The sequence below is a fragment of the Stegodyphus dumicola genome, chromosome 3 (genome assembly GCF_044657685.1).
Source record: "Stegodyphus dumicola isolate Sdum_Otavi_A_Nest chromosome 3, ASM4465768v1".
Classification (NCBI taxonomy): Eukaryota; Metazoa; Arthropoda; class Arachnida; order Araneae; family Eresidae; genus Stegodyphus; species Stegodyphus dumicola.
Window position 1 is genome coordinate 233,595,192 of NC_140770.1, and position 24,278 is coordinate 233,619,469.

At 33.7% G+C, this 24,278-nt stretch overlaps 1 protein-coding gene across 4 annotated transcripts in view; it reads left to right on the forward strand.

Moving 5' to 3' along the window:
• The window catches only part of LOC118193092 (clavesin-2-like), an 81,920-nt gene that overhangs the window by 51,181 nt on the left and 6,461 nt on the right, over nucleotides 1-24,278 (forward strand). For all 4 annotated transcript variants that reach the window (XM_085813911.1, XM_085813912.1, XM_035364131.2 and 1 more), the window contains 2 exons: nucleotides 15,142-15,338; nucleotides 17,476-17,586. In XM_085813911.1, the coding sequence (XP_085670037.1) occupies nucleotides 15,142-15,338; nucleotides 17,476-17,586 (308 nt within the window). The remainder of the gene's footprint in view (nucleotides 1-15,141; nucleotides 15,339-17,475; nucleotides 17,587-24,278) is intronic.

Genomic DNA, 24,278 nt, shown 5'->3' on the forward strand with positions numbered 1-24,278 from the left:
GTTGCGTGCGTACGGGTTCGTTAGGAAATGAATGCACAAGTCCGATGAAAAATGAACAAAAATTTATTATTATCACAACAAAAAATGCTTAAATTTTCTCAAATTATCATGCAGTATTACTATATCTCACAGTAGTTATCTTTTAACTACTCAAATGTCCAATAGAACGTAATTCAAAACAGCTAAAGAACGTTAATCCGCGAATTCGCTACAATCAACAAGAGCAGTTTTCTAAACAACAACAAACTAAGCAACTCGTACAAACTGAGATGTTTTCCTCCTTTTATAAGATTTTAAAATCACGCGCTAGAATTTTCCAGTACTTTCTCGAAATCAAAAAGAGATATTTATTTATTTAATGCACGCGCTCTTGTATTTTCAATTTTCCGGCTTAGCTTTCTTTTAATATTCGTCACGCGCTGCACTGCGCGAGAAATAAAACCATTTAATTTATAATTGAACTAACATTAGCTTTTTAAATACCAAATTCGTAACACTGCCCCCTTCCCAAGGACTGCACGTCCCGGGCAGTACAATCCCTGGACAGGAAGCTAAACTTACAACTGTGGCATAAATGCAACTGAGGCATAAACATTACATTACAATATCAAACAACATGAAAAATAAATGCAATAACTAACTTAAACAAATCAAATGCTAGCAAATACTAAATATAAAACAAATACTAAATACAAATCAAATACTAAATGCAAATCAACTACTAAATACAAATCAAATCAAATACACATTTAAAAATAAAAAGGACCATGGTCTTATACTATTTACAATTATTTACATTACGTACTATGGCTATAGTAATGAGCTAACCTAACCTGTCGTAGAGAACGACTCTAGGATCAGAGTTAGAAGACTTACTGATCCGAACTACGAGGTCATTCAGCCTGTTTAGGACTGAGTGGTGACCATCCCAAGGTGACTGTAATTTCGACCTGAGTCCTTTTCGTTGAATCGGGTTCCACAACCACACCTTGTCTCCTTTGTTGGATCTATGTCCAGTAGCTCTCGTGTTGTATCTGGTCTTCACTTTCTCCGTGACCAAGTTCACTCGCTTTAGTACGGAACGGTGCATCACTTCAAAACGGGCCTGGACATCTTGGATGTGTTCCTCAGGCGATGAAGGCGCATCCGTATGGCGATCAAACAGGCGGTCACAAGGCCGACCAAGGCGGTCACAAGGTCTCGACCGAAGAGAATCCGAGATGGAGAATAGCTAGTAGTCTTGCTTTTCTTTTCAACCCTAGCGTCGACATTTCCATGCGAGGATCCCTTTTGAGGATGGATAGTCATGCCATCAGATGTTGAAAGCAGTTTGTTGTTTTTCAAGTCTAAGGAAAAATTGTATTTCCTTAAAAAGTCCAATCCGAGTATGCATGGATCTGTGATATCCGCCACATAAGCCGTGTGATGGTAGGCGGCACTTCCAAACGTGATGCTTACGTTTAACTTCCCAGTTATGTCGATCTTATCACCAGACGCAGTCTGAAGGGTAACACAGGATGGCGTCCAAATAAGTTTATCTTTAAACTGTTCAGCTAAATCTTTCCTAATGATGGTAACATTAGCTCCTGTGTCAATGATCATATTGCAAGGAACTCCATCGATATTCCCATTAATGGACATTCCGTTACTGTTGCCACTCACTGTATAAATTTTAAGCGCTTTAAAACAAGGTTTTTCATTATCTGGCAACCTCCGTTCCTCGATATGATCACTAATTTGTTTACTGCGTCGTTGCTGGGAAATGGTCTTATTTTCCGTACCTCGGGGTGTATTGCAATTTCTTCGTATGTGACCTTCAACTCCACAGTTCCAGCACTTTAGAATTAGTTTCTTTTCACTTCTGTTCCGTCTCAAGCCACTGACTTGTCTGGTAAAATCATCTGCTTTATATTCCGTACCCTGGGGTGTTCTGCAATTCCGTCTTAGGTGACCTTCACTACCACATATCCAACACCTTAGAGCCACTTTCTTCTCGCTCCTACTCCGTATCAAAGCGTCGACTTGTCTGGCTAAATCATCTAAACGAGCCATCAGTTGATCTACTGGCTCATGGACTCGCACAGCTCTAACTGGGTAGCGATCTCTACTAGTTGCTTGCTGGGCTGCCTCGAACTTCATGGCGTACAACAGAGCGCTTTTCAGATCTTTAACATCCGCCATTCGCAGTGCTTTCTATATTTCATGGTCTCGGATGCCATCGATGAAATATTGCAGGAACAGGATTTCCCTTGTTTCTGTCGGGCACTCCGAAAAGGCGTGATGTGACAGCCTTTCAACATCCGTGGCGAGCTCCTGAAGTGTTTCGGTGAGCTTCTGTTGACGGGATTTTAATTGGATATTGCTGTAGTCTTTTAAACATTTCTCGCCGAAGCGCAGCTCCAAAGCGCCGGATAGAGCTTCGAAATCTAGCCTTTGATTTTCGGGAAGCGTCTGCAGGATATCCGCTGCGTCTGCTCTCAGAGAAGTGGCGAGATGACAGGCCTTAGCTTGGGAGTCCCATCCATTCGCATCCGCAACGATAGAAAACTGGGTCTTATACACTTGCCAGGATGTCTTTCCATCATATGTGGATAACTTCATAGATGGACGAGCAGGCATTGGTAAGAATTTAAAACCCTCAGAATTGCTTCCTTCTGTCGCTATGCTCTTCTTTAAAATGTCAACTTCTTTGGCAACAGCAGCAGAAACCCTTTCCTCAATTTGTTGCTCTACCGCAAAAACTCTTTCTTGAATTTCTCCAACTTTGTCTTCAACTGTATCCATTCTTCCTTCCATAGCTTCGAACTTGTTTTCTATTATGCAAGTAATTTCTCTCTTCAGTTCCTCCTGACCTACTTTCATTTCCTCTTTAATAGATTTCATCTCTCTTCTAACGGATTCTTCCATTTTTTTCTGACTAGCTTCCATCTTTTCTTTCATTTCTTCTTGTCCCGTTTTCATTTCTTCCTTAACGGATTCCTGGCCCAATTTCATCTGTTCCTGTGCCGTTTTCATTTCTTCCTTAAGGGATTCCTGGCGAAATTTCGTTTCTTCTTTAACGGAGTTGACGGCTCCTTGCATCTTTTCTTCGAAAGCAGCAAATGCAGTCATCATTTGCCTGAATTGTTCTTCCATCGCTCTTGTTATTGTCATACAAATCCCACTTCTGACACCAAAATTGCGTGCGTACGGGTTCGTTAGGAAATGAATGCACAAGTCCGATGAAAAATGAACAAAAATTTATTATTATCACAACAATAAATGCTTAAATTTTCTCAAATTATCATGCAGTATTACAATATCTCACAGTAGTTATCTTTTAACTACTCAAATGTCCAATAGAACGTAATTCAAAACAGCTAAAGAACGCTAATCCGCGAATTCGATACAATCAACAAGAGCAGTTTTCTAAACAACAACAAACTAAGCAACTACTACAAACTGAGATGTTTTCCTCCTTTTATAAGATTTTAAAATCACGCGCTAGAATTTTCCAGTACTTTCTCGAAATCAAAGAGAGATATTTATTTATTTAATGCACGCGCTCTTGTATTTTCAATTTTCCGGCTTAGCTTTCTTTTAATATTCGTCACGCGCTGCACTGCGCGAGAAATAAAACCATTTAATTTATAATTGAACTAACATTAGCTTTTTAAATACCAAATTCGTAACAATATTAAGTAAAGAAATTTAGAACTAATGTTTTACAAAGACCAATTTTTTAAAAAAAGTCTTTTCACATAAGTTTTATAGTTTTACTAAAGTTTTAAATTCTTTGGATTATATGCTATTGTTTAAAGGTAAAAATTTTGATTTATATTTTTTACTGAAGTATTTTAATTTTTCACTTTCGGTTTCAATTCTTTTAACAAAACAGAATTCTCTTTATTTATGGCACAAAATTCTAATTAGAATTAATTTACTGTGCTTTTTCCTTGCTTTGGAGAAGGAACAAAATTTTCGAGTGAACTAACTATTATAATTAAAATGCATTGATATGGATCATCGGCTAATTCTGGATACAGAAAAGCAAGGATTTTTGTAGAAGAGAGATTTCAATTGATTTCAATGTTCCTTATCCCTGATGCAGTAGCACTAAAGTTGATTGAATTCCCCTTCTGTTTTGTTCTTTTACCTTTAAATTTCATTAAAATTTTTTTGAATTGGGGTATTGCTTGTTTAAAAGTTTTCTTTTTAGCATTTATTAAAATCTTTGTTGCATTTAGAGGGTTATTTGAAATTTATTTATTACGATTTAAAAAAAAATTAGCCTTTGTGAAACATTAGTTCTAAATTTAGTTACTTTATGTCTTTATTGATAATTTTCATCAGCTTAAAGCGCCAAAATACTAGGCATATTTATGTTTTGTTTCAAAAAATTGTTTTGTAATTATATATATATATAATAACATAAAGAAAAGGAAAGTAGGACTATTTTGTAATCCTGCGTCTTAGCTGCAAAGATTTAACTAATAATTATATATTAAATTGTAACGTTTCCTGCAGCATTTAACGAAAATAACCGATGAGCTTCTAAGTAAAATATAGATTTTATTCTCAGTTCACGGAGGTAGATAATTTAAAATACAATTCTTTCCGCTACAGCATCACACTCCAGCTCACTACTACATTTTCTTAATAAATTTACGCTCATCTGCAAAATGGTAATCTTCCGGAATAACATTTTCTGACGTTGCTGAACGGTTACACGATACAAAAATATGGCGTTGCCACTCCAATGACAGGGATAATAAATACATATATTTGTTAAGTGAGAAAATTTTACAATCTGTGTGTGTGTGTGTGTGTGTGTGAGGTGATATGCTTCTTTTAACCTAAAATAATGGTAACGTGCTCACCAGCGAAGAAACGCAAAATCACGTGATCACTTCCCGGAGCAACGCCAGACATCAGCAATGATAAAGTTTGAAGGAAAAATACTGAATGATTATTATGATGATATTCCATTTCTTATTCCCTTTCTGCGTACTGTTTTTATTCCTTTTTATTTTTATGTATCATCTTTTTGATAATAACATCTGTTGTGTTCGTGTGTTTTCGTAATTAAACTATTTAATGACCTATTTAATGACTACTTTTGCCTTCAATAAGACAGTTGCTATAGCTCTAAAGTATCTTCACATTCCAGGTACATATATATATATCCAGTTGAGCCAAAAGTTCATTAAGACTTTAAAAATTAAAAAAAAAAAAAAAAAAAAAAGGGGAAGAAATTACGATAAAGAAGTTTCAAAAACAGATCAACGGCAATCCCACCAGATTAAAAAATATAATCTTTTTGTTAGTGAAATTATGCTTTGCGACGCTGCCGAAGGGCACACCGGGCGCAGACCAACCCCTTTTTCGGCCTGTGTTGTTGAAATAAGTCCACGTTTCATCACAAGAGACGCTCTGGTCCAGAATTTTGTCCTTGCTTTGGTATTCGAGCAAATTAGTGCAGGCTTGAACACGCCTGTCCTTATTTGCTTGAGTCAACTAATGCGGCACCCAGCAATTAAATACACCCATAATTTGTATTTCAAGCTTATCTTATGCATAGTGGGACTAATGAACATGGCACTAACGTCTAACTCCTTAGCTCTGGAGTGATTGCACACTGATCTTCCAAAATATCTTGCAAGCGGGCCTCATCAACATTAGTAAATCGGCCAGAGAGCTTTGCTTCTTGAATGTCGAGATTTTGAACTTTCGGTACCAAACCTTCGCCGTGTCATATAATACAAGATTAGTCCTACAACTGTATACATGATTTGGTGAAATTCGGAGGCTGACGTTTTGCAACAGAACTGAAAATAAATGGAATGGTGGTTCTAATTTGGTCAAGAATCCGAGTTGGAAACCTTTTCTCGTACTTCTGGAATTTTGGAACTTCCAGGAAAGAAGCAGCAGAATGAGAAATAAAACAAAATCTATCTTTTACTTAATTCGTGATAACATCACATCTATCTTTAGCTGCTACAGTTCTATTTATATGAATATTTTCTCCTTTCCTTTTCCTTGAAGTTTCATATGATTCGAATATCGCCTCTGTCCGTGTGTTCACTATCTTCCTTTCTTTCTCTAAAGATTGCTGGAAAATGTTTACTTGCTTTCTAACGAGATATGGCATTAATTAGAATTATCGGAAGCTGGATATATAGCACATGGACATGTGGCATAATATTGTGAAACTATGTAAGCCAAAGCACAAATTCCGAGTCTTCTAACGTATGGCGAATAGCCCCTGCTTAATTTATTGCTACAGCTTGTTTAGATGTTGAATCTATTTATTTTCCATGCATTCAATCAACTGTTCCGTATATTCATGCACTTTATTGATATTTCGACCTCTTAAAATTTTGTCTAGTTGCTGAACCATGAGGTATTCTTTTTTCTAACAGTTCCATTTTGAATCAATTCTCTGTAGAGAGTTATTGAAAAATTTAGTTATATTACTCAGGTTGGAAAACAATACTCGAGCGTGGTGATTCTGACTGGTTGCTTGCCCAACAATCAAACTGAGCTGCTGTGCGTAGCATTGCTTAAAGTGTGCATGCTTGTAGGCATGTTGAATAAAAGCTTGAGCACCAGCGTCACGACCACTCATGAGGCTTGCACCGTCGTAGCTCTGCGATAGTAGTTTCTCGAATTTGTCTATTATATTTTCCCAAACTTGCTTGGATACATTCAGATAAAGATTTTGTATCATGGACAGGTGGATTTGTGATTTCCCAGAATCTCTCAACCGGTTTCCCGTTATTTAAAATGTATAGAAAAACGACAAACATTTGTGAAATGGATAACGCATCAGTAGTTTAATCTGCTGTCATTGAAACTCTTTAACTCAAATTCTTTAACGAAAAGGGACGTATTTCGTGCTCACAATAACACCGACTTCTTGCAAAGGAGGGGGGGGGGAACTTAAGGATAATTTAACAATAAATTCAAAAAAAAAAAAAAAAAAAAGATAAATAGTAGCGCTAGACTATACAATTTACTTAAGGCTAACTGGCTGACTCAGCAACCTACACCGGCTATAGACTTAATAAACAGCCAGAATGCGTAGCTGCAATTGAGATTAACAGCTGGAGGAAAAAATAGCAAACGGGCTCTACACTAGCCTAATCACGCTCTGTCTAACGTACTCGTTTAGTGTTTTTTTAAATTCTCTTTTCACTTAACTTAATTTGCATCCTGGGCGAGAAAATGCGAGGGGAAATACGCTCAGAAAAGCTAACAAAATTAAAATAATTGGTTATTCAAACTAAGGTAAACCTTACAATAAATAGTAATCATTTTTTTAAAGCAAGAATTTGCGATGAACAACATAATGGCAGCACGTATATATGACGGGAAAATGCAAAATATAAGTTTAGAATATGTTGAAAACTACAACGTTAAAAATACAAAGATGCAAAATTGCATATAAAATGAAGCAATATAACAAATAAACAGCATATCTGTGAACAATTACGTTTATAAAATATAAGTTAAAAATCAGACTATGCTTAAAATTATGTATGGTATATTCAGAGTATGTTGAAAATCATGTAAGATATGAAAAAAAAAACTGTGTAAAATTAAATAAAATACTATAAATTTGAAACGTTAGGTATTAAAAAAAGTACAGCTAATAAATATGTTATTATGTAAGAAATAAGTTAAATTAAAAGTTCATGGGAAACTAGAAAGAAGAAAAATTTGAAAATAAAATTTAGCAGAATAATAAATTAAAAAAATAAATGATGCAGTTTCATTGTTGAGATGATGAATTGCCTTTAGCAGCAAATTCTTTTTATTACTTTTTTATCTCATAATGTACATTGTTTTCAGAGACCTCCAATTAGTGGGTTTAATGAGAGACTTAAAAAATACTAAAATGTACAATTTTTTTTCCGTCAACAGAGGGCAGCATGAGCATATCCATAGAATTAAGATGCAGCGAAATTCCGATCGTTGCCTATTTTGAAAAACCTAAATTCAATGAAGACATACAACTAAATCAGCAACCTAAAACAACTCGCCTCACTCGTGACGTCATTGGATACGCCCTCCGTTCTGTGCGCATGAACCTTATAAGATATAGACTAACCCAGCAGTGGGCGGAGCGTGCATCACCCACATGTCCACAAGAAAGAGTATCGACGATCTGGCTTACTTTAACACGGAAACCATAGCTTTTGTATCACATAACTGTTTTCAATTGTTAAATGTGATACGTTGTATAATTGATAAGATTACGAAAGTCACATGTTTTGCAAATAAGATTTAATATATCTCATAAAAGAACTTTTTACTGCATTTTGCGCATTTTTTTTCAAGCTAATTCTTGCATAAATTTCTTTACTTTAGTAAAACGGTAAAAATTCTAAACGCGAAACTTATGAACTTATTTTTGTGTACAAATAAAGTAAAATTAAATTTTATTGATAGCACATGATGCTTTGAAACAAATAAGGTAAAATTAAACAAGATCTGATAATTTTCTTTGATTTTATAACCATTTCCAGGCAGTAGATAAACTCTGGAAGCACTCAGATTTGATTTTATATTACGCCCAAAGAAGCGTTTTTTGTAACGTTTTGTGTGTTAACTTTATTTATTAAATATGTTGTTCTTCGTAAGTAAACCACATAAAATTCAATTCAAGAGCAATATCACAAAATATTTGAAAATGGCATATCTTTAGAATTTCCGCGCTGGAGATAAAAATGTTATTTTATGTACAGGGTTGCCATTGATTGTTTTGAACTCGTTGAGTTTGTTAATCAAAACTTCGTTAGAGTTACAAAATATGAAATGGATTAAAACAAATTCGAAATTAGGCCGTCCAGATGCCCATGTTCGGGTGGAGGATTACGTTATTCAAAATTTGATGTCTCTAAATTCCGTTGTTTTTTTCACGATGCGAAAGAAACATACATGCATTCATGCAGATTCTTCATTATTTAATTTCCTTAAATATAACACAAGGCGATAATATTTGGTGCCAACAGTTTGCAAAGTGAAACTTACATTTTTAAAGATGTAAGTGAAACAAAGCAAAATGCTGTTTCGAAACTAATAGTTTTTCTGAGCTGCCGCCCCTTTGGGCCAATAAAATAAATTCATAATAAATAAGAAAACGAATGCAGAACTAGAAATAAATTTAAAAAAAATAATCACTATAAAATACTAGCACAATTAGTTATTACAGTTAATAAAATTTTTAACATTAGAATAAATGCATAAAAATTATTAAAGTATTTATCACTATGATGTATTACGACATATTATTAAAATAAAGCTCCTTTATAGAATATTATGCTATAATATTCAGATATAATGTTAAAAAAGCAGTACAATTAAGAATTTTAAACAAAAACTTTTAAAAATCCATTTTTAGCATTTTTGTATTTTCTACTTATTTACACCAATAGAAAGTATAAAAATTGTAAGAGAAAATTGTTTGTTTGAATTTTTCTATTAGTTCAGATTTAAAAGAGTATTTTTAAAGAAGTCGATAAAAATTTCCTTACAGCATAGGAAAATCTAAGAAAATAATCCAGACCTGAAAATTAATTATGCTTGATAAACATGCTAAATTTTTAAAAATTAATCTCAGTTTCAAAAATAAAAATATCTAAAAATTCTAATTTGTGAAATGAGGCGCTATCACTAGCTTTTTCTTGAAAATTATACGCGCTGCAATAGCCAACTATTGTCAAATTTCTGCAAGTTACTCCTCCAGATGTGGTCAAGGTGACAGCCGAGAATCTGGCAGTGCAAGGAAGAAAACCCATTTGAGTTGGTCTATTTCTTATAAGGTCCATGATGTTGCGCCTGTGACGTCGTTAATCTAGCCGGTTGTGTGACATCACTATCACGTTCACAACTATACAGGTCCTCTGGGGCAGAACCCCCACTTTTACACTACTTGCGTATGGATGTAGTCTACAAGTGTTAATTACTTATTTTGTACAGATTATCTGAAATGTCTGTGTCAGTGGATACATCATATGCGACTAGAATATCGTAAGACTACAATTTTTTTTTTTTTTTTACTCTAATACACTTATGACAAAGTGCATTATAGTTGTTTCGGTCTAATGCCTTAAATACTTTGAGCCTTAAAACACTTTTTTTTATTTTTATTTTGCATGCCCTACACATTTGCTAAGCTTAACCTTGTTTCTAATTCCGAAATTCAAAGCATCATTTAAAATATGATATTCTGTGATCTTGTATACATCCAGTAAACTGCAAGCAGGAATTTAAATAGCTTTCAAATAGCTTTCCTCTAACTGCTTGCCAACAATCATTCTTGGATACTATCATGAAAAGCAATATACAGATTACAAAAGATATATTCTTCAAATTTATTTCATTATTGCACCATTTTTATTTAACAGTCTCACTTCGAAATTGCCGCCCTGCACGTAGTAACTAGAAAAGACTCGCTAAAAGGTAACATTAAGAAAATAACTGGTAGCAGATATAACTGTTAACTTCATGCCTCGTTATTGTATCAGTTGCGGAAAAAAATTAGAGCATTTATGAAACCATTCTCATTCGGATGACTTTAACTTGCTGTTATTCACTGCACCTCAAATATCGCGGAATTTCGCATCTGTTATTTTTTTTTTAAAGATCAAATATTAACAAGAATCATGTTTCAATCTAAAGTATTGCATTCAAATAGAAACAGAATTGCTGTTTCGTACCTCATAAAGCCTAATTCTCATCTAGATGAAGAACAAATTACTACAGTGTGCTCTCCAAACTTCTCTCTCCAGATTTCACTCTACTGATAACATTGAACAACAACATTTCACGACCGCTATGAACGGTATAATCGTTAACGAAGGTTGACTGTGAGCTCAAAAATAAAGTTGTAGGCTATACTTTTGTCTGAGGCTTAGTTTTGTGCATGTTGTCTCTTTCTTCTCCGCGAGTACAATATCGGTAACTTTCTGTAATACATTTTAGAAAGCGTTTTCGTGATGAGACGCTTGAATGACGAATGTGTGTGTGTTCGGCTGGTGGATTAAAAGTTATCTAATTCACATGACATAGACTTCAAATGCGAAACATTAGATTTTTTTTTTACCCTGCTGATTTCTAATCAGATTACAAAATTTTCGTATTGGGCATTTTTACTGAGGAACCAAAATTATTTCGTTAAGAAAAATGTCTTAAATTAGCATGTACTGCAGTACCATCATATCTGCAAGCAGTGTATCCATCCTTATCATGGATAATAGAGGATTCTGTGTAGAACACGATTTTCAGCAAAGCGCGTAATCACTGTAAATGACATGAATAATTAAGAGTAGAATTCTTCACTCATTTTTATCTCAAATGAACTTTGAGGAACCCAGTGAACTGTTTAGCGACTTATCGCTGAGTTCAAACAACTAAAGATGTAGACTCAAGGAGAGATAAATACTCTTTTATTTACTCAAAATAAAATTTACAGTCGGCTCCTTTCTCGGGCTTACAACAAAGCCTCTGCTCCGGCTTGAACTCAGAATAAGAAATAAGGAACTAAATTAGCTACAGAACTATAACTAGCTAAAGGAGACTTAGACGAAGCTAAACACAAGTATTTAACATATTTAATTGTTCCTTAATTTAAACTGGCCGGCGAATATCAAAAGACACGTAACAATACGGCCGAGCGTTACAGCTTCAAAAGAGGGTTAGCGCGAAGGCAAACACGCAATATTCAGAATTCCTAGCTCTCTTTCCCGAAGTTCCGTTCCGTTTGCCATTGTCGGCCGCGTTTAGCTTGTTAAAGGTACAAGCTGTATACCGGCTACTTTCAGTTGGCTGCTTCATGGAGCGATGCTAGGACAGAAATGACTAAGAGAGTCCTGGAAACAAGATATAATACATAAAAATACAAATTTTTCTCATAAACTGGAAAACTATATACACACTATTTTACAACCATTTGCTTTTCATAAAATGAGAACACAATCATGCTATATGCACAGGTCCAGCTGAGATTTTGGACATTGCAGATGTGAAAGCACATTTAAGCTTTATGTAGAACAATTTTGGTTATCGCTGGGCATGAAAGCCGAAAATGGGCGCAGATGGCGATCCTCTTGAAGAATCTCGAAGCTGAAAAGTTCAGAGAAGTTAATCATATTACATTACTGTGCTTCCTGATAAAAAGCATTCATTTTCTGGAGAAACTTCGCCGACGGTTCGATCTTGAGGGCGTCGTGAATGCATTTGTTACGTACATAGAAATGGGCATTTGTAATGATGCGGAGGTATCTGCTTTGCACCGTGTGAAGTTTTTTAAGACCCTTATCGGAGATAATTGTGCACACCGGTGAAGTGTAAGTCATGACTGGTCTGATAACGGAGAGGTAAATGAGTCCCTTCTTGTTCAGTTTCTTTCACGAAGTAAGTTGAATCGTCCTCAAATACTTCTCCTAACTCATTTGCATTCGATGCGAATCTAAAAACTCATTCTTATAGGGAGTTGTAAATGGAAACAAGGATAGGAAAAAGACTTTAAAATTAAAATAACTGTTATTAGATTAAAATATACCTTACAAAACATTTCGTAATTTGTAAGAAACTGTATAAATTCTTATTAGCTTATAAATGCCTTTAGCTAGTATGCTAAGTCTCATGAAATCATTGGTCAAAATTACAACTTTACATCGTGTAAATTCATAAAATGTCTAGCATTCAAATAGTGAACTACTGTTTTACGACTTCTATATGTATGTATGTAAGAAAAATAAAGAATACGCAAAATATTAAATTAGCAGCGTAAATTAATTTCCCTTCTCTATTCTAAAAATAGTAACCCCTCTCTGCACTGCTTCATTTCGAGACTATTCTATGTATTATGATTCTTACGTAATCATGATGATGTAAATGGAACTAAAACTCAACCAGCCAATAGTAATTTTACAGCAATATTAATTGTCCATTCAGAATGCTTTGAGAACCAAAACTAATTCAGTCTGATTTAAGATTTCATCCTGAACATAACGCACTTGCTTTCCACGCTTTGGCCTAGCTACACTGCTATCTGTCTGCTGCTGCTTTCTTGCTACGGAGTTATAAAAAGTGTAAGCCTTTTGGAACAGGCCCATTTAATGAGCCGACTTATGTGTAGCGTAACATGTTGCTGAAAATAAAACTGAAGATTTAATCTGCCTTCGCCTCCAAATTCCTTGTCATTATGTATCAACACTTTTACGCAATCAAAATTCCTCCTGATTATATTACACATATACTCTTACGATAACTGTTTCCAGTTACCCTAGATTCCAGAGAATATGGTGACTTGTTTCTCTTTCTAGTCCAAGTTAAATGAAGCTTCTTATTGAATTATTTATACGTTTTAAAATTTTTTGATAAGAAAATATACATCCTGGAAATTTTTATAAATATTTATAAAGCTTTTTTGACAATTGAACTTTATGTATTTCTAATATGTTGTGCATTTGTTTTATTTAATTATTTAGTTATTTGGTGCATTTTGTGTGGTAACTTCAAGTCAGTTTATTTAGTATTTTATTTAAGATTAGCGGAAGTACCCGATGCCAGTTAAATTAGATAGAGAGTAATGTATTTAACAACAGAGAGACCGATACCGCTTATAATCCTTCTTCAATATCAAATGCGAAAACTACGATTCATAATCATACATTTTTCAGGCTGATGCGATATGGAACCCGCATAAAACATTTCGATAGAAAAATAAACTAATTCTCTCTCATTATATCAGAACAATGGCACGCAGTTTTTAATGATTTTCGTCTTCCTAATCAAATAGTCGTAGAAGCTCAAGTTCCGTCCAATATTTCACCTATATTCAATTTTAATTGATTAAATGTGGCAAAATATTTATCATAATTCATCAGAAATCAATAACGCGAACAAACAAATGCACAAACAGGTATTCTCTCTATATATAGATTTTGTAAAACTAATAAATTTTTGATTACCAAACTCTACGATTTGGAAGCCAACAGTAGCAACACTTATCGAACTAAAGCATTTTTGTCTCCAACGCGCGAGACTGTTGCCACTCGGAAAAATGATTGCGAAAATTAGTCTTTTTAGAGTTTTTGATTAATACCTCGGCGGATTAAAGTCGTACGAAGTTTGGAATAGTTCGAATGCCTTCCCACGAATTTTTGCAATCGGAAATAATATATTTAATGTTTGGCAATGCTATTTTTATTTCATTGTAAAAGTGAGCCTTAGTTTAGTTCAGAGTCAACTGCGCTACGACGAAACATACTCTTGGTGAAAGCACACTGGTGGAGACTTACTTGAGAGTGACTTTGGTAGCTTGCGATATTCCTTAAATGTAAAAGTGCACTCCGGAATGTCTCTGTGTTATCCTTGAGCTATTCATAGCACTTCACCTTCTTAATAAGAATTATCTTTATAACCGTAACCAAACTTCAGGCTGAATTTTACTATTCATCTACCCGACTTAAAGAGATCTCTACGAATTCGTAGCATGCAAAAGTAAAGAAAGAATTCATTTAAATTATAGGAATGTCACCGAAATGTAAATTGAGCTCCATTGTTCGGCAAGTATGTAAACTAGAAAATTCTTCCGAAAAGGCAACTGGACAATAACCCTTAACTGTTCCGTGTTTACTTAGTGAGCCATTGCTCACGGAGAATAAGTGCTTCTTTCCTAAAAATAGATTAAGCGGATGTTGTTATGTTTCATCAATATTTTTTAAGAAGCAATATGAAGCTGAATTACAGTCAGTTACTTTTAATTAGCCTTTTGGCGTATATCTCATTATTCTGTGTATGTGACATTTTAATCTTTGAGAAACAATTGCCATTTTCACAGCATAAAGTGTCATATTTTATGTTTGATTTTCGAATCCTTTTGAAAAAAAATAATTTCATTGCATTATTTTAAATATAATATTTATTTTAAAAAACGCAATAAAAGTTATAAATCTTTAACTTTCATTATCGCGTGATGCTAAATACATGTTTTGTAAAGAAGATATCTCAATTATCAGAATGGCCTCTGGTACCAATTAGACAGATTTCTACTGCATTCGTAAAATGGAAATTTATTCATTTGATTTTTAAATGAATTTAATTTGATTTTTAAAATGAATTTTTAAATTTCTGCTCTTTATTATTCAGGCCAGTTCGACTCATCAAAAAGCACAATTGATGATATTGGTGCTTTTGCATTAATCAGTGGAGAAATAGATTTGCAGCTGGAATCTGCACAAATTCACGGAGCTCACGCTATTTTCGACTTTAAAGATTGTACTTTTCAGCAATTGTATCACCTTTCATCCATACGATTTGTAAAAAGGTATAGCAGATACTTACAGGTAAGGACAAAGAAAAAGAAAAATTCTAAATATGCCTCTCTTAAAACATTATTATAATATTGTATATCTAATCAAATACTGGTATATTCAAAACGATGTAAATAATTATTGCTATTAAAAATTAGCTGTAAATAATTATTTTAGGTTTCAACATGGTAACTAGACATTTTGTAACTTGATCCACAAAATTTTTAAGTTTACATATATCCTTTTCTTTAAAATAAATAATAATAATAATAAATAATAATTTTTTAAATCCTTAATTATCAGTACAGTTAATGTTATGAAGGATGATGAAAAGGGCGACGATGATGACGAGGAAGAATAGTCTGTTGTTTCTTGTCTTAAGTCCAAGATAATAAACTTTTGATTTATCTCGAATCAACAGACTTCCGATTTAATGGATAGAATTTGGTTAATCTAGCAAATGTACTGAAGTTAGGAAAAATGCTTAAGCAAAAACTTTGACCAGATATTTATAAGATGCGCGACGAATGTGATTGTAGTATCATAGTCTTCGTGCATAGAACAAGAGTGCCACCACTGCTGGTTGTTCGAATCCGAATTTCGGTTCCATTTGTGATGATTTGTGCACATATGCAGCTTTAATTATCCATTCCGATCAGATTTTTCGCGTGCGTTGATGCGTTACCGTATGTTATAGATATCTGAAGTATTCTAATGCATTTGAATACATATACTTATTTACAGGGTAATAAAATATTATTTTAACATGAGAATAACAGAATCTGAGCTAATAATATCTAGATTTGAAGCTGATAATGTCTAGAGTTAAAAAAGCGTGAGACCTTGAGCAATAACTCACAAACAAACTAAAGCTAATTTTTAAGTTAGAAGAAGACGCGCCAGCTGCTGATACTTGTAAACTCTGTCGTGGGAAGAAACGAACTATTTCGGATTTATAAGAATAAAAATAATAATAATAATAATAAAAAAACAAAACTTTCATCAGCTTTTGGTTAACTAAGAGCTCGAAGATAGCTCGAAGAGTGATTCTGAAGTCGAAGATAGGAAACACACGAAATTCAGAACAATTGCGAAAATTTATACGAAGGTGGTTTTTTTCGACAGACTTCCTTTCGCCCCATTTTTCTCCAGAAAGGAGAAGTTGATTTCAAGAGTTTTGTAATCCCTAATCGTCATGAAACTGCATTGAAGTCTGGAAAAAATGGCAGTGAAGATGTTATTGAACAGTATCCTAAAAATGAGGGTGATTCATGTTGCCAGATTCCTAATCAGAAGGAGATCATGGAAAATGTTATGAAGGATAATGGAAAGGACGACACTGATGACAAGGAAGAATAATCGATGTCTCGTCCTAATTTTTAGGGCTATGAAGCGATACAGACAAGAGCTTTGCACATATCGAAGGAGCTTCAGATCCGGAAGTGTTGACTGGTATTCTGAAGAACTTAGGTCATAAAATCAGCCAACAATTTAGAATCTGAAGATCACAAATTAGATCTTTAAGAGGCAGTTTAGATCTTTCATTAATTAGAAATAACATTAAACTGTCAAGAAACTGATGTTTGAGGATCTTTTCCAGCTTTTAAAATGAAACTATAAGAACACATTTGTTACTAAATATATACTTAAAATATTTTACATTTAGATTATACAAAAACATTTCAAGTTTAATACTCTATTTTAAATATTGCTCATAATATAATTCACGAATTAATAGACTTCCGATATTACTGAACCGTAATTATTCCTTTAAATCAAAGTTTTACTAACTTCTCTATTATTCCTTATTACAACGGAACAATTTTAAATGTCTCGATTTATATCAAGTCGCTGCCTCGATCCTGATGTCAAAGAAAATAAAAAACATTCCCAATATACTGAGAGGAAAAACCAAAATTTCATTCCTGATATCTCGGACCGAGATGCAATCGATTGTTGAAAAACGCTTCTTAGGTAATTTTAACTTTTTTTAAATACTCTCTGGTATAAATTTACAGATAAAAAATAACAATATTTTTTGTTTTGTTTGAAAGATTATCTCCAAAGTATAATGAGAACCAAATTCGTAACTTCAGTTTTTTATTTATTTAAAACATATAAGCAGATTTTCATACATATTTTAATCAAATTCCTTTTTTCCTATATTTAGGAATGTTGGCCATGCAGGGTCAAAGGCTTGCATGTAATTAATGAGCCATCATCTGTGCACTATTTATGCTTCATTATGTGCACTTTCTTATCGAAGAAGATGAAGCAAAGGGTAAGTGGTTTTATGTGCAAAATGAAAACACCTTCCTGTTAACAGCGATTTGCTTATTTATTGAATTTTCCTCCATTGCTTATAATAGCAGTAAATGGAAAATAATTTTATGACCTTTATGATTTTGAAGGCGCGATAATCATGCACAACGAAATAATGTAGGTGAAAAAAAGATAATGCAATAAAATAAGGTACTTTTCCATTTTGCCGGCGCAAGCAATAAAGTCGCCAAAAATGATACAACCGTTACCAAACGAAATATCCTCGCTGGTAATCTTTTACGCCTCATTTTCAAAACAATTCGCAGCAATTTCTTATCAGATTGATTGTTTCTTTCAATACTGGCATACAATTACATAGAATTTTAACCCAGATAGTTCAATTTTATACCCTAAGGCCATTCGCGGTAATTAAGTCAATTAGGATGCAATCACACCACTCACCAGAAGGCGAAAATATAGAAAAGGCAAAGTTAAGGGTTAAATTCATCCATTCTAATGAGATTGCACTAGCGAAGTAAAGCACTGCGGTGTTACATAATTTCGGTGTGTATTTAATTATGGCAAAGCACACGAGGGCTATCTGCCTAAGGGGAGGGATGCCTTTCGTGGAGGACTTTCTAAGGGAAACTGGCTCGTATACACGTTACACATGGGGAAAACCACGAAAACGCCCATGCAGCCAGCCCGTTCGCGGGATTCGAACCTCGGACCGAACTACCAGTGTTCAGCGACTTTACCGCTCGGCCGCTGGTGGGCCCTACATAATTTCGGAGTAAGCTATTCGTACGAATTGAAATAATTCTTCAATTTAAACTTGTATTCCAAATTAAGATATAACTTGAAATTAATGTAGATAATTACTGAGAGAATTAGATTTTTTGTAGCGGAGTTTACGTGAGATGAGATCCCTTAGAGTCACATGATAAGAAACTGCTAATCAGGGCGTTGCTCCATGAAAGCGTAGAAAATTCTTAAATTAATGTCTTTTTACAAAATTTTAAGCCATATTAAAATGTTCATACCTTCAAAATAAAAATATCTTAGAACTAACTTGTGTTAAGCGTATGTGTGTTGTCGCCAATAAAGTCTGCTTGGCGAGATTTGCGCCGGCGAAACGGAAAAGTACCTAAAATAATGTGAGTAAATAAAAGCTAATGTGATAAAATAATGTATGTATAAAAATTATAAAATAAAAAAGATAAAATCTGAAACCTTTCAGACTTTTATCTTTTTTATTTTATTACGTTCAATTTTAATATTTAAATTACATTCAAAGGGGCGTTGGTACTATTCGGTTTTGAGGGCCGTAAAAAAATTGCAGCGAAAATGTATGCGCAAAAGCGCCAAATCTAGCAAACGCGCGCATTTAAACAGCGGCCCAAATCTAGCGTAAGCGTTGATTTCAAATTGTGTAAGTTTATATTAGTTCTATATTTCTTAAGACGCCATTGACAAACTAGTTTAATTTTTAAATCCTTTTTTTAATTTTAAATCCTTTTTTGATATCCTATGGATTTAACAATTTGGGAATTGCCCATGACGAAACGTCGGCAGTAGAATTTTGGGTAAACTGCAGAATCATCCACTGCTTGACGCGTTTTTAAGAATTCCACATACTCGGTATCCATGTGCACATCGACCTATTTTCACTTAAAAAAAATCCTAGAATTGCACAAAAATGGCACTGCGCACACCCTTGACTTTATCTATGTACACATCGACCTATTTTCACTCAAAAAGTAAAAGAAAATTGACAAAAATTCAATTGTTTTTACCCTTGTAAAAAGCGGCAAACAAATACGTGAGCGATTCTGCACTTTACCGAGAATATTTTCAAAGAAAAGACATCATTCATTATGGAAAATTACGTTTGAACAACCAACGAGATGAAATTATGCTTTAGCGATAAGTCGGTAGGGAAATAGCGATGCAGGCATCCATTCAGTTATATTTAGCAATTTTTATATAAATTATAATAATGATCTGAAATAATTATTTACTCTTATGCTTCCATTCAGTCATGTTTAGCCTTTTTCATATAAATTATAATAATAAAAAAGTATTATATGAAATTAACCTTTCATCTAAATTAAAACATCAATCTTAGATAGTTATTTACTATTATACTTCCTTTCTTGCCGCAATTATTTTTGGCAGCATTGGCATCAACAAATAGTTTGGCGATTTTTTACGGTCCTCGAAACCGAATAGTACAGGGCGTTTTTTAAACATTTTGTCTATTATCTTTATTTATTAAAAATCACGTTCTTCTCACTTAAACTATAAAATTAAGTTCAAGAGCAATATCGCAAAATAGCTTTAAATTGAGCATATCCTTTAGAATTTCCGATACACGGTCTCACGCTCGAGAGATAAAAATATTTTTTCTGTGCAACGTTGCGATTGCTCGCTTTGAAATTCTTGAGTTTGTGAACCGAAAAATCGTTAAAGTATGAAATTAATAATTAAACAAGTTCCAAATTTCAATTTGTGCTTCCACATGTCCATATTCGCAGTAGGATTACATCATTCCAAATTCGATGTCTCTATGTACCGCTGTTTTATCACACTGTAAGAAATATGCATACATTTATGCAGATTTTTCATTATTTAATTTCTTCAAATATAATGCAAGACTCTAACATTTGGTGGCAACAGTTTGAAAACTGAAACGGACATTTATAGTGATTCAATGCAAAATCGCAAAACGAATCATTCTTGCACTTAAAATCAATTTAAATCTTTAGTTCCAAAATTTATAAATATAAGAAAGAATATTTTTTACAATCATTATGATAGTTTCAAGTGTACAAGATATTAAAATATGGTTTAAACTTAAATAGAAAGAAATGCTTTAGGCACAGGTGTAAGTGAATAAATTTGCAGTGAAATTATGCGTGAATAATTATTACTATGAGTATGAAATAATACCTCTTTTTATATGGCCAACGAATTTTTAAAGGATAAAAGTGAAATATGCAGTCGGAAAATTTAAACCTAAACATTCTAGCAGTTCGAAAAATTTAATATTCATATTAAAAAATTCAAAATATACTTCAATAAATGAAAATATAAAAATTATAAGATTAAAAAGAAATTAAAATCTGAATTAGGTAGGCAGATTTCAGTATAATACCTGAAAGTATTTTATGTTAAGCAGTTACTAAACATCTTCTAGTTTTTCACATTTCTCCATACGGATGCTGCCTTGATGACATACTTCCTTTGTGCTCTTTTTTTTATTTTCATTTTGCTTTGTTATTAACTCCAGGCTTTGTTTTTAAGAAAGCAAATATAAAACTCCGCGTGTTCCACGAAGTATTCCAGGAGGCTTACAGATTTAAGTAAATAACTCGTAACACAAGAAGATACAATTCAACAATAAAAGCATAATATCTATGCCTGGAGATATCCAAGAAAAATATATAAAAAAATACTAAAATGTACCACGAATAATTAAACTATGTTACTACTCCTTCAAAATAAAATAAACCAACTTAATAATAATACAATAATAATAAAAATGAAATGATACTTAAAAATAATATTGATGCAAAGGAAAAATGATACATCAATATGTAATATAATCATACATAGACGATACGAAGAATAATACAATAACATATAAAAGATTAAAATGCAGTCATATTATAAGGTATTTCTCCTGCTTCCTTAGCATGCCTTCGTAGTGTAGTGGTTAGCACTCTGGGCGCGTATTCCAGAGGTCCGTGGCTCGATTTCCGGCGAGGGCAATGCTAATTTTTCTCATCTTCTGCTTTAAAAAAATACCTAATATCTCTACAGTGGCGCCCGAGCTAAAAGGTTGGTGGGTGATGATTCTCCACTCCTAGATTTGGCGACTGGGTCCCTTAAAACCCCAGTCGCCCTTTAAAAGGGGGAGTATATAAGATATTTCTCCCTCCTTCTAGCATGCTTTCGTAGTGTAGTGGTCTGCACGCTGGGCGCGTATTCCAGATGTCCGTTGTACGATTCCCGACGAGGGCTTGCTCATTTTCCCCTCCTCCTGCTTTCAAAAAATACCTAATGTCTCTACAATATAAATAATAATACTAAAAGTTCAAACAACACATAAAGTCGTGAAAGACTGCAAAGGCTGAATTTTCCCCTCACCCGCGTGTAATCTGCACTCTACTTCCGAAAACGTGCTCTTGAATATTGTTGGCTCTTTGATGTATACTTGGTGACTGGTGGTTTTGTTCTATGGCTTATAATCTCGTGTGCATTTAGAATTGTGAATATGATTCGGAAGTGGATTTTGAATTTCAAACTGGATGGAATTATTGATGGACTGCTTCAGAGAAAAAAATATGACGAGACTGATTTCGCTCACAAGTTGGAACTCTCGGCGAATCTTCAGGAATCCTCTTAACAATACGTCAATAACAACTATACGTAACCGTAGACCGAGAGATTCACCTGAAGCTGTAAGAAAAACAGATTGCTTCTGCGTAAAACCTACTGAAGATTCTAATAAGTTTTGTAAATTGATGTTCGGGCAAATCATGCTTCTTTTGGAAATTCTTGTCTTACTGCTGCGAAACCATTTAGTAATAATTCTGATGATAAAGATATCGCCTTATTGTTTAAGATTGCTAGTTATGGTTTAAAATGTTTAGATCTTTAGAAGTCCCTCTAAGTCAGTTTCGAAAATGTTCGAAACTGATTATGGGGGAAAATAATGAGTTCATAAGAAAAACTTTTCAGAGATTTTCAAAGAAATAAATAATACTATCGCAAATTTTTCCATCCTTGATATTATTTGGACTTTCTCGGGAAGTGCCAATGAAATTCGCAGTGAGCCACCTTCACTACCACACCTTTTGTTGTGTTCACTATTTTCGACGACATTTCAAATAACAACAACTTACATGGAAATCGATATCAGAATTGTTGAGATTTGTGTGCTTTTCCACGTGTGATTAATTAATCTGCTAGCTTCGAATAATATGTAATACTTCTATTTAAGTGTGTAATCGGTTTCTTGTATTTTTTCCCCATGTTGGTTTTTTTTAGTCCAAAGGGATTTGAATCCCGAAGGACTATTAGTTTCGTTTTGGCATTTTGCGTCAGACTCATAAATGTCGGTTCACTTTTCAAACTGTTGCCACAAAATGTTAGAGTCCTGCATTATATTTGAAGAAATTAAATAATGAAAAATCTGCATAAATGTATGTATATTTCTCGTATTGTGATAAAACAACGGTACATAGAGTCATCGAATTTTGAATAACGTAATCCTCCAACGAATATGAGCATGTGGAAGACCAAATTTGAAATTTGAAATTTGAAATTTGTTTTATGATCGATTTCCTATTTTTGAAAACTTTGACGAATTTTTGATTAACAAACTCAAGGATTTCAAAGCGAGCAATGGCAACGTTGTGCAGAAAAAACATTTTTATCTCCAGGGCGTGAGTCTCTGTATCGGAAATTCTAAAGATATGCTCGTTTTAAAACTATTTTGCGATATTGCTGTTGCACTGGATCTTATGGTTTAAGTGCGAGGAACATGATATTTAATAAAGAAAGGTAACACACAAAATGTTAAAAAACGCCCCTTTGGACGTAATTTAAAATCTGAAACATTTCAGATTTTTTTTTTTTTTAATTCTTGCAAACGTATTGCGGGATTATTTTCATACCTCCTTTCACCTGCATTTTTAGTAGTATATTCAGCACTTAGTTTAGCTGTGTCTCTTTATGCTCGGCATGTCGAAACCTATGTTGTAAATCTGCATATAATGTATTTTTTGTCAATACCTAAAATCTTATAAAAGAACTGTTTACTTGTTCAGCACCTTATCTCAGTTCTAGGTAATAGATTCGGAAGAATAGTGTTTTTAATGGAGGTGAGTTGATCCAGCTAGGTACTCCGGGGTTGCACCTCTTTTTGCAGATACAGCCTTCTAGTTTAAGAATAAATCTTTCAGATTAAGATTATAGAATATACCATTAAAATCGTATATTCAGGAACGAGCTGTTAAAAACGGTAATGCAAAGTGGTATGAAAACAGTTAAACTATGTACATAATTCCTCATAAATTAACGCGTTTTAGAGACTTCCTGTTTAATAATGAAAAGACTTATGACACTAACTGCGCATTTAATTTCAGTAGATCACTTGCACACAAAGTTTGAAAAAAATATTTCATTCAAATGACAGTATTATTTTTGTTTTACCAAGACAGGAAATCTTCTTATTGGACACAAAAAGCAGCTGTTAGAGATATATAAAATTATATACGTTTAGAAATGCCTCCAGTTTCTTTTTGTTTCATAAATGAATATTGAAGAGGTAAGTAATTAGCATTTCATTATTTAGTAGCTGGAGACCTAGTTCATATAAAGAAAAGTTTCCTCTAACCAGACATTTATCCAAACATTACAAAAATTCCTTTTATCTAATCTCACAATTGAAAAACGCATGTGAGAATTTCACGAATAATGTGTTTAGCTCTTGGATCGAAGCTTTTTGTCCACACATGGAAAAATGAAGGATTTATTTCATTTCGGGAAACACCAAATCATCATGACAAAATATCTTAGCAAGTGCATTCTCTATACAGAGACACTGTAAGCATTCAAGCGTACCCTGTAAGCCTACCCTGTAGCAACCCAAATTATCAAAGACAGTGTCAAGACAGAAGTCAGTTGACAAGCTGAAAACTT